At 40.2% G+C, this 12,094-nt stretch overlaps 1 protein-coding gene across 1 annotated transcript in view; it reads right to left on the bottom strand.

The window, feature by feature from the left end:
* The window catches only part of akap12b (A kinase (PRKA) anchor protein 12b), a 45,508-nt gene extending 34,789 nt beyond the window's left edge, over positions 1-10,719 (bottom strand). Inside the window, exon 1 of the mRNA XM_034202770.1 lies at positions 10,445-10,719. Within this exon, the coding sequence (XP_034058661.1) occupies positions 10,445-10,579 (135 nt within the window). The 5' untranslated portion in view covers positions 10,580-10,719. The remainder of the gene's footprint in view (positions 1-10,444) is intronic.
* Between the last annotated feature and the right edge of the window lie 1,375 nt (positions 10,720-12,094).

The raw sequence follows: 12,094 nt of genomic DNA, 5'->3' as shown, positions 1-12,094 counted from the left end.
AGGGGATCTGTTATGAATACAGAGTACTCCCCTTCGGTCTGTCTCTCAGTCCAAGGGTGTTTGTACGATGTACGGAAGCCGCGATAGCCCCGTTAAGACAACAGGGTATTCGCCTGGCGACCTACCTGGACGACTGGCTGCTTCTCGCACAGTCGGAGCAAGAGGCTGTTACGCAGACAAATATCCTCGTAAAGCACCTGCTCAACCTGGGTTTCATAATAAACACAGAGAAGAGCATTTTGTGCCCCGTGCAGACTATACTCTTCCTGGGTTTACGCCTGAACTCGGTGCCCTTTTCAGCTCGCTTGTCAGCGGAAAGAGTGAAAGCTTTCAGAGCTTGTCTCGCTCTTTTCCAGCTGCGCAAACATGTTCTCTTCAGATCATGCCTGCGATAGCTGGGGCTCATGGCGTCAGCCATCCTGGTCGTACGACTGGGACGCTTACACATGAGGGAGTTTCAGCGCTGGGTGGCCGCCCTAAAACTAAACCCCACTAAACCATGGCGCGCGGAGAGTGATGGTTACTGTGAAATGCGTAATGGCACTGCGCCACTGGCTGCACCCGACTTTTCTAGTACGAGGTGTGCCTATGGGTGCTGTCCTTTCACGGAAAGTGCTCACCTCGGACGCATGTCTGACAGGTTGGGGAGGTATTTATGAAGGTCGCCCGGTGAGGGGTCTCTGGAGCAGAGACCTCCAGCGGGCGCTGTAGATTTTAGCCGAGACCGGCGGAAAATATGTCTCAAAATTCCGTGTGTGTAAAAAGACGATCCGCGAACAGAGATTTGTGATCCGTGAACAGAGATTTGAGATCCGCAAGCGCATTTTTGGTCCACAAATACAAAATGGATTCACAAATGCCTGATCGAAAGGTGTAAATGTTAAAGAGATATTCACAGATCTTTTTTTTAATTTGTGAACATATTTAGCGTATTTGCAGATCCGTTTTACACTTGCAAATGTATTTGTGAGTTTGCAAATCTTTTAAATGCATTTGTGGATGTTGTTTTACATTTACAAATCACATATTTACACACGAATTATTTTTATGTTCACACAAATAATTATGAGACATATCTATGCCCATAAGAGCCGTACACATGGTGCAGTTTTTGCGTGGCTGTGTCTTAGTTGTAAGCCCAGTGGCGATCTGTCATACTGATCATACAGCAGGGTTTCCCACACATAGACTATACCTGGGCGGGCCACCCAGGTATATTAACGGCCGCCCAAGTATATTTCGCGACCCATTTAGTTTTTTATTTGTATTTTTTATTAAAAAAATGTTTAATGTTTTTTTTTTTTGTATTCGTCCGTGACCACGACGCATCTGCGATCAATTAACTTGTAGATAATTATCCCTCGCTCCCTTGCTCTGATCTCGCCTCCTTCTGGCCTGTTAAGTGGCCTGCCTCACACAGGGTGACTGGCTGTCCACATGATGTGGCCTGCCGACATGGCCACTGTCATACAGATCATAAATCAAAGCCCTTGATTGGTCTCTGTGTGTCATTCAAGCTTGGGATAACCTCAGCTCAGGTGAGGTAAAGGACTCTCTGAGTGTTTAGATAGTTAACTTAGTCTAAGTTCTCAGTGGGTCTCAAACGGTGTGGTCACCATTTATGTAAACACATATTTCCATTTGAGAGGGTAGTGATTGGTCTAATGGAGAGTGAGGTGGGCGGAAGATCGGAAGGCTGTGAGTTCAAATCCCGCCAGGAACACCACCACTAGTGTGCCCTTGAGTAAGGCACTTAGCCCTTAGTTACTCCAGGGAGAATGTCCCTGTAATCGGTCATTATAAGTCGCTTTGGATAAAAGCGTCAGCTAAATTAAATGTAATGTGATTAGTAAAATATGCATGAATAAATAAATAAAAAGTTAACTAGGTGAAAAAAGGTAAGATACACTTTTAAAACTTGTTGAGAGAAAACTAGTCTTTGCTGCTGCCTCAAAGAGGAGGGGGGGAGAGGAGGGAGACAGGAGAGGCTGATTCATGAGCACAGACACACTCACAACTATAAATGAACCAAAAATAAATTAACAAGTTTCAGTGTTTTTTTCATATTGGAAATGGGATGTTGTTGGTTATGGCCTTGATTTTATGATTATTGAAATGTATACAGTTCTGTTTAATATAGGTGTTTCCATAGATCTAGTCTCTTTATTTTCCCCTCAAAATGCACCAGATTGATGCATTTAACTCCAAAATAAAAAATAAAATCTTACCGGGGGGGCATGCCCCTGGACCCCCCTAGAGGATTTGAGGTCGACCCCCACTAAAAATCACATGGTTCCTAAATACATTAATAAATACATTTATTTTTTAAAATAGTATACCATTTCCATATGTTCATGTGTGGGTAGTAGATTTAAACTATAGGGCTATCATTATGGACCCTGCCTGTACCTGTACCTGTTCGCTCTGCCATCGCGTGAAGGGTCTGCTAACAAGCGACCAACAGAAAGGTTAATGTTGTTGCACGTCACCTCAACCCCCCCCCGCTACCACCACCCCCCAAAGTATATTTCAGATCTGTGGGAAACACTGGCAGTTAATGGACCAGCACCAGAGGCATTCCCATACACACAGGCGTTGGAGCTGTTCTTCATGAAATCCCAGAAGGATGAAGTGCTCTGACAAACAGTGCCATCTTTGCGCAAAATGATTATACCGGAATGAAAAGTCAATAAATAATGTTGTTAAAACTTTTTTTTTTTTCGCGCACCCCCCCCCCCCCCCTTGCCACCACCCGCCCAAGTATATTTCATATCTGTGGGAAACACTGTACAGTCAATAACTTTGTTGTTATTAGCATCTGGTTAGCTAGCTATGTTAACGAATATAAGAAGCTTTTTCTACAACCATGAGGTTGTAGATCTTTATATGATCATTATAGAGATTAAAGTAAACAGGTATCAAATACTACATGACAGTAAAAAAAGTTATTAATAAACAACAATACAGTTTGAAAGGGGAGTGATTTGTAAAATATCCATAAAGAACAAGAACATCTGCTTACAGTTCTGTTTCATATGGGTGTTGAGAGATGTATCCATAGATCTACTAATGTTGCTCTCAAAGTGCACCAGATTGATGCTTTTAACTTCAACATTAAAATCAAAATCTTCCCGGGGGGGAGCATGCCCCCGGACCCCCCTAGAGGAGGTTAGGTCCCCCCCACTTAAATCATGTTCACATGGATAGGAGTCTAAATACATTTGCACACATCTTGTGTCCATATCTTTCTGTTTGGGTGGTCATGCCACAACCGTGCACGTGCATGCATGAGTCATAGCAAGATATCTGGATTAAGAGGTTGCTTTTTCTTTGCACATCATGAAAGAAAGGTGAAATGAGTGGGCTGTGATTTTAGTATTTTTAAGCAGAGGTCAATAATTTGTACGGCCCTCGGAGGATGTTGAAAACATTGAAATGGCCCTTGAGAGGAAAAAGGTTCCCCACCCCTGACTTACAGAGTCAATGCCACAGTATTCTGAGTTAAAGGTCCCCTATACTCTTTTTCAACAATACATTATAGGTCTCTAAGATATATATAACAAAACATGTCTCTGAAGTGTTTGGCTCTAAATCCCTACAGATCATTGTAGCATCGCACAACCCCCTCTGTTTCAGCCCTGTTTCAAAAGTACTGATTTTGTGTTTGTAGCTTTAAATGCAAATGAACTGCCAAACTCCATGACGCCTCTCAGAATCTCTTTACACAGAAGGGACACATATTTATGTATAAAAGACATGAAAAAGTGGATTTGGCGTAAGGGGTGACTATAGAATGTGGTATGTGAATGTGACAAAAGCACTTCTTCAGACCAGTCACGACTCCTCTCATTGTGTTTGAATCTGTTCAGTTGTTGGAGCAAGTGACATGTTTTGCGTTTTTGGAAATCTGCGTCCCTTAGTTAGTGCTGTAACGCTTGGTCTGGTCCATAGCACTATGTCAATCAAATGTCTTAATATTAATTAAAACTATTTAAATATTAGGAGGACAAATGTGAGTATTCAAGGTAAAGGCTCTGTATTATAATGTTTTCAGTATTTTGATGCATTTGCATATAAACAGCACTTTCTGGTTGAATCTGGTTAAGTGGAGTTAATTTAAACAAGTTTTTAATATACCGTCTGTTAGTTAATTTTTCTTTGTCACACAGCGTCATATTCTGTATCTGTTATTACTTTATATGATTATTAGCTGGCAGACAAATGTAGATTAGAACAAATTGTTTCCTCCAATGCGTTGAAGAAGATGTATTAATGAAATTGAAAACTGTGTATACAGTCTTTACCACTGCTGTTTTTTTTTTATCAGGTCAATGTTTTACTGTTCTGATATACAAGTCTTGTGTTTGGTCAATACGGTAAATCTCAGCTGTAGAGATAAGAGCGGCTACACCGTCCTGCAGCTGCACACAGACGATGATTCACAGTTTGTCCTTCAAAAGCTCCCACTCCCACCAGCACTGTAGACACACAGGTACAAAATGCACACACATATGCATACACACACCTTTTCCACTGTGCTGGCTGAAGCAGTTAGTGCTGCATCAGGACCAAAGCTGATGAAAAATGGATGTTCTAAAAATAGCAACAGAAGGAAGCAAGAGAGGAGAATGAGTTCACATATGAGAGGACGAGCATACCTCTTACAGCCGTAAATAAAAAAACTTAATGCAAAGCTGAAAACCCCCAATTCAAGGAAAAGGCTCTGTTTTCCTTCCCAGTGTCCTTTAGAGTCCAGAAAATAATAACTGTTCTTTTTCAGTGTCAGTAACACGTCGTAAAACCTGTCTCGGTAAATATCAAATGTCTCAAACCCGGGTAAAAAAGGTGCAATTTAATACACTTCATCCCACGTCTGGATTTTGAATACTTGCAAATAAGAGTACGTCATACTCCAGTCAAGATGCGCAGTTTGATAACGGCCTTTCTCCTGCACCGGCAGTATATTCAAGCCAGTTGAACAACTACACTGTATACTTGAAACTGGTTGTATCTGCTTTGCATGAGCAATGTGGGGTCATGGAAGAGTCATTTGTTTCAGAAAGTGTAAGAAGTGATGCCATGCAAAAAAGGCAAAAACCCAGCAGATTCTCACGCATGTTTTTACAGAGTGAAGAGCAAAGAACTAACAGGTGCTTCTTCGTACGTTAAAAAAAGATGAATCATGGGACTAAAATAGAAGAGGGCGTTAGAAAGTCCAGGCAAGATGGAGGAGCTCGTGATGTAATGGAGGTAAGAGTTATTTTGAGCAGTGTCGCAGTGAGGAGCCAGCGCAGACTTAGATAAAAGGGGACATCTGTGCTTAAATTCAGAACATGCAAAAAAACACAAGACTCTTCATCAGTTGTAATTTACAGACATTGCTTCAGGGAGTGAATATATAAAAGTCTTGAATCTGTAAAACCTTTTGTTTCATAACCAGGAGGATGAGGCAGAGAGGGGTAGCTAATTTCTATATTATTACGAGAAGTCATTATGAGACACAAAGTAATTATACTGTGATCAGATTGTGTGCATGATCACAATCTCTATAATGCAAGGAGACATTTCCTTGTTTATTATTCTGTTCTGAGGGCCTTCAAACCTCCTTTGACACAACTAACTGAAGCAGGTGAAGCCATAAAGAAAGGCAGTGCATTGAGGATGCTGATGTGGCAGAATCTCCCGATCATAATGATGGATTAGGACAGAGCAGCAGTAAACGTCCCTGTTGGGCCGGTAACAGGCCTCCCATATTCAATAACAAATCTTTACTGTAGGACAATGCTTCCAGGGAGGAAATCCCCTCCTGGCACCTCCACCATCAACACCAGAGGGGGGCCCTTGCACAGGATGGTCATGTGTGTTTGTGTAACGCGGAAGTTAATCTTACTGGTAACTTCTAAATTGAATTAAAAGCAAACTTTCCAATTTGTGTTAACGCAATTCCAGACAAATCTTCAATTTAACCGGGGACCAACAACAAACACGTCAATATGTGAAACAGTCTTGCTTTCTTTAATCTCTAAGGCAATATATCAAATAAAAACATACTTTAGATTTGTTGTTCTCTAAATCATTTCAACACCCCTCAGATTTATGTTGCCAACATGACCCACAGGTTGGGACCTTCTGCCCGAAATCACAGGAATGAAGATGAAATATGGCAATTTATGGTCTCACTGCATACCTACAAAATGGATGTCATGCAGAGTCATGGGTTAAAATAACATTTTTGGGACTTTTGAGACATCAAAGTGGAAAATAATTAGATTTGGACAGCATTCTCTGATACGGTTGTACAAACTGACAACAACAACAACAACAACTACCAGGTTTTAAAGCAAAACAGCAACATGTATATGTAGTAAATATATTAAACATCATGGTTTTTAGTGTGGTCAGTCTTCTCGTTTTTATTATTTGTGAGAAGAATGAAAAAAAACCTGCAGTTTCGAAAAATAATGGGTAACAGCAGAAACAATTATCTGGGAACCGCTCACATACACAGTAAACACAACAAACACAATCCTCTAAGATATGTAAACATTTTGATGTTGTTGCCATTTGGGGATTTGATATTGCCATGTGAACTCATTATTAGATCCAAGTATTGGAGTGAAGTCTAATTTGTAGGGGGCAAAGAGGGAGAGGAACAAAGGATTTCCTTTTTTTCACATCCTCAAACCCACGTCTGGTTTTTACTGGCAGTGAATTTGAGAGATGAGAGATAGGAAGCCGCATTCGAGGGATTAATTCACACAAAAAAACGAGTTCCTGTTACTCTTCAAAAGGATAAGAAATTTGATTTGATTTAGCAGACACAAATAATTATCATGGGAAGTTCATTATCCGATGTCTATAATAGTTTATTATAGACTTAGCTTTTATTTTCCGCAATAAGCAAAGATTTGACGATAACAAATGCTTCTATGCGGATATTTTGTCCCATCATTTTCTCTTCCCTTATAACAACTCCTCAATAAACAAACTTTAAGGTTAATGTAATTGTTGTTCTTTACGTACGAAACATGGTATAAATGTAGTAGTCAAGATTCCACCGACTCAGCGGAGTTGAGCAGAGTTTGGTTTTTTTTTGTTTATATTTTGGTCAGAGGAGTTCCCATACCTCCACCTTTAACACACATTCAAAAACACTACTGCCTATACTGATGCTTTTTTTTGGTACCTGGGCCCATTTTCAACCCAACTTCTGTCATCAGGGTCCTTTTAAAATCAGGCAGGAGGGAGGACTGGGGGAACAATCGGCTGATTCATCTCTTCATGTCACTCTGGCAGGTTTCCTCTCTCACTCATTCTTTTTTCCCTCTCTCTGGGCTCTACACTTCTTCCCCTGCCCACCCAAAACGCTGCTCCCCCCGCTCCCCTGTTGGTTCCTTCCTCTTGCACACAGGGGCCCCCGGCTTGTCCCCGTCCCGGGCCATCCTCAATGGATTCTCTGTTTGACCCCTCCCGCCACTCTCTCTCTCTGTGCTTGACAGGATAATCAAAGCCACAGCAGCATCTGATCAGCTGCGGCTCATTATCCAGGAACGCACCAGCCTTAATCAGCACACATGACATTACATAACATGCTGTGGGATCATTGGAGTCATGTGATGCATGTCTCATGTTCAGGTGGATATTTGTGCTGTGTGTTTGTTCATTTGTGGAGGTAATAGAAAACAATGATCCCTACTATTCTGCACAGTTTCTATCATATTCTGTTTCTATTATATTCTATTTACTTGTACTATGTTATCTGTTTTATTGTGTTGCACTGTTGGGGGAGCCTGTGACCTAAGATTTCCATTGTCATAACAACACTGTAGCTATGCACACATGACAATAAATGCCTTGAAACTTGAAACCTACCATAGTGTCATAACAGTGTCCAGTTGCAGGTAATAATAATGGTCCCCAATAGACTTCTTTAGCCAGTTTTGTCTTAAGGTGTTTAGTGTGCTGTGGATGGGGAATCACGTTTTTTTAATTGAACAACATAAATCTTTGGAGAGGACAACATAATCCCAACTAAATGCATGATCAAATCATTCTGCAGCAAAAATCTATAATTTATAAACCATTTGTCACATGACATCAATGTCTACATTTACCTTTTAATGCGACAATGATCGCAAAATCTGTTTTCATCTTAAATATAAGTGTATCATTTACAGAGAGAACATGGTACAGTTTAATCTGCATTTGTCTGTTCCCCTTCTCAGTACTCAATCTGCAGAAAATGCCCCCTACGAGTGATTTGCTATTGCATAAGTAAATATAAGATGGTTAATTATTTATTAAAAGGGTCACAAGCCAAACAGATTGAGAGCCAATGGTTTAATCTCTGGTGAGTTTAATTATGAAGGAGTAGATGGTCTCTGCATGGACGTCGAATCATTTTGTTTACTGGTTAGGAGGACTGGCGTATTTATCGTACAAATTAAGCAAATTAATTAAATGTATCCGAGAAATCCCCGAGCGTTTGCGTCAACAACCGTTTTGTATTGCTTTAATTAAAAAAAGGAAATTCCAGTATGTGCAACAATAAAATATGACAGTGGCTGTTAGTTAAGCCGGGATCAGCACAGTCATTGTTTAACAACCTCACAATCATTAACAGCTACATGCTACCTGGAGAGACACAGTTTCAGTGGCAGAAACGTGGGTCTACACAAACTGTATGTATCAATTTCAGCTGAAATCTCAAGGCACGAACTTGCAGATTAAAACATTTAATATCACACATTCCAGCGCCAGTGGTCAAATATGAGAGCAAACACTGCCTCTGCGATGAGACCTGCGATAACAGCTCAAAGCTTAACAAAACATACACACAGTGGAGTCAATTCAATAAAAAACCAGCATGCCAGCATGTAAAAACACAAGCAAAATCACATCTTTAAGAAAGAAAAAGGGTGAACAGATTCAACTCTTGACCGAATGTTAAAACCCTCTGGGCTTTCTGTCTCACTTTATGTCTCCTTCAGTGTCATTCAACCTTTCTGCTGACCTTTAAGATCAGAGATGAGCCACTAAATCTGACCTGGTGACCTATGGCCCACAAAAAAGTCAATAAAGCCAATAATTTATATGAGGCGTGAACAGAGCAGGTGGCAAGACATGCATAGTCATTAGTATGCTCTTTCCAAACATTCATTCACACAACGCTGAGCAAATGTGCACCGAGGTAACAGTGCAGTCGGCAAGGTGCTCAGATGATGACAGCTGCACCACAACATGGTGCACAGGAAACAAAGGGCAAATGTACAAGTACAATTTCAGTTGTTGCATCATTCCAAATAAGCATTAAAGAAGTTTATAATCTGGTATTCTTTATAATCTCAGTGTCCTGTGCTGCTACTGGGACTGGTTGACAGCTGTTTATGGTGTCAGGTCACACATATAGGCTGGAAATGTGCCTATTTTAATCTATTATTCATTCATTGTTTGTCAAACTCTGGTGGTATGAGGTCAAAATGCTCAACTTTAATTTATTTTATGTAAATAAATTAGGTTGGGTCTACCGACTGGTAGCAGAGGATAAAAAGTAAAATATAAAATTAGTAAAAATGTACTATTATATAGATGAAAGTGTTAGAGAGGAAGTAGGTGGTTATTGTGATGCAATGAGGTTTTCAATTATTCATATTTATGGGACTTTTATAATATCAACTTGATATCACACAGGGTATAAAATTGTTGTTTATTTGCACACGTTACTTTCATTTTTTTTATTAAGATTTCAATATGTTTTTTGCAATTTTCATGACTTCAACTTAAGCCGAATGTAACAATTTTCTTCTTTTTTAATCCTTCAAAACATCGTTAAGATTTCTACCTTGTTTTATACTTCAAATATATGCAAATGTCAACAATTTCCTCTTAAGATTTATTTAAAAAGTAAAATATGTCCCATATATTGTTAAACCATTATTCTTTGATCAACCAAAACATAAACTATAATGCATGATGATAAAATAAATGCAATCAGCAGTCACATGAACACTTGTTATTGTCAAAGTGTTGCCGTCTACTCAATAAAGCTTCACTGCTCGTGCTTGGCCCAAAAGCTCCAAAACTATAAAAAATGAAATACAAGACTGTTCATGACTCAGACTGAGCCCAGGTGGCCTTTCTGCACCGGGCTGAGCTGCTTTCGTTTTATTACTGCGGGACTGCAGACAACACGACCCATTACTCAGCACAAAAAAAAAACCGCGTCAGGCGCACAAGGAGGCTGCAGCACGTTGCTGATGCGCAGGGGGAAGGGGGGGGTGACGACAGATGTTTGCAAACAAAGACGTAAACTATAAAAAAATAACTTACAACAGATACCAGGAAACAGAATAAACATAATTGAACACTTTGCACGAAGGTTTAGGAAACACTCACAGGGATAAGATTAGAAAAATACAAATAAAAGCCTTAGTTTGCGCTCTACCTTGCTATCGGTGACGATGCTCCTTTCCTGGAGCACAGACCCCTCCGCACTGAGATCCCCGCCGGAGGCTGAGGCTGAAGCTGGGGCATCTTCCTGGCTCTTCCCGTCCCGCGGCACTGAGCTCTCTGCTCCCATGGCGCACAATCACAAGAAGGTGAAATTAGGTCTCTAAAAAACAAACAGCAGCCGTCCAAGATGGCACGACTGTGTTACAGCAAGCAGCGAGTATCCAAAGCGTCCAAATGACGAGCTCTACAGTGCAGCTCCGCCCCGGGGTGGCCTTGATCTGGAGAGATGTGAAGTATGAGGACCAGCTAACTCTGTCAGGACGCCCGCACCTCCCCTCAGTATCACATGGCACGCCTTGCAGCATCAGAGACGGTGCTGATGGAGGACAGAGTGAGAGAAAAGGAAGGCGGTTCATAAAGAAAATGAAACCTTTAACGCCTGAAGCATCGTGTATTCGCGATAACAGGAATAATATGTATCTTGAGGGATTCAACTGAGCTGTTATACAGTGAATACAGTGAGTGGAGGAAGAAAGCCTGCACATTTTAGAGGGATCCCTTGCCAACATAAAAACATGTAATGCCAGATTGGAGTAATAAAAGGCATTGCACGTGAGAGACATGCTCTGTGTATTAAAAGAGTATAAAATACAAGTCATTATATGGGATTTGGTAGCAGGGGTATCCAGGTAAAAGTCCTGCAGTTGTGCAGGTATAACTTATTTTGAGTGTTTGCATATATGAGACTTGTACTTAACTTTACTTAATTTAAAATGGGAATCAGATGATGTTTGTATGTATTCTTAGCAGAATAAAGGTTTTTTGATCAAAATAATAAGCTGCAAAAATGTCTAAAAATATAAAGATGGCCTTGCAGTGCATTGCATAATTAGTTGTGGTCATTAGACCACAGGACACAGGTAAAACAATAAGGATATTTCATACAAAATGATCACCATGGATCAAGACTTGTATCAAGACTTTTTTATTCAAAATAAAATCACATTAAGCCAATTTCTTAGCCTAATAAAATTGTATTCAATTATGGTAAAGATACTTTTATATTAATTTTTGATCACTTCCATCACCCCCTCTTTCCACACAACACACAGTCTCAAACATTGTTGTTGGTATATAGCTGTGGTGTCTCTGCTGCTCATATGGAGATGATGTTTAGGTTTAGTTAATTGCACGGTGAGCCACGTACCATTTTGTTTGGAATTTTAAAAACGCAAAGAATTACAACCTCAGTGTTCAAAGCCAAGTTCACACAGGCCCATACTCTGAGGGTCTCTGCAGACAAACACACTGAGACAACACTAACAAGCATGATATCACATTATAGGAGGTGGTAATGTTGTAAATCGGTGCATTGACCTGAAAGTCACTATAAAAACATTGTTTTTAAAGCTCGGTTGGATGCTACAAAATCAGATGCTGTTGGTACCTGTACTTGTGGTTAAATATGTAAATTGTAATCCCTGTACATTTTGCTGTATGATGTCCTTTTGTTGTTCTGTTGTTTATGTCTTCTTGTGGAACCTACTGCTGCAGGTCTCCCTTGAAAAAGAGATCATTGATCTCAATGGGATTTTACCTGGATAAATAAAGGTTTTGAATTGAATTGAATTGTTTACATATG

This window comes from Gymnodraco acuticeps, unplaced genomic scaffold, assembly GCF_902827175.1.
Source record: "Gymnodraco acuticeps unplaced genomic scaffold, fGymAcu1.1, whole genome shotgun sequence".
Lineage (NCBI taxonomy): Eukaryota > Metazoa > Chordata > Actinopteri > Perciformes > Bathydraconidae > Gymnodraco > Gymnodraco acuticeps.
This window is presented reverse-complemented; position numbering and strand designations above follow the sequence as displayed.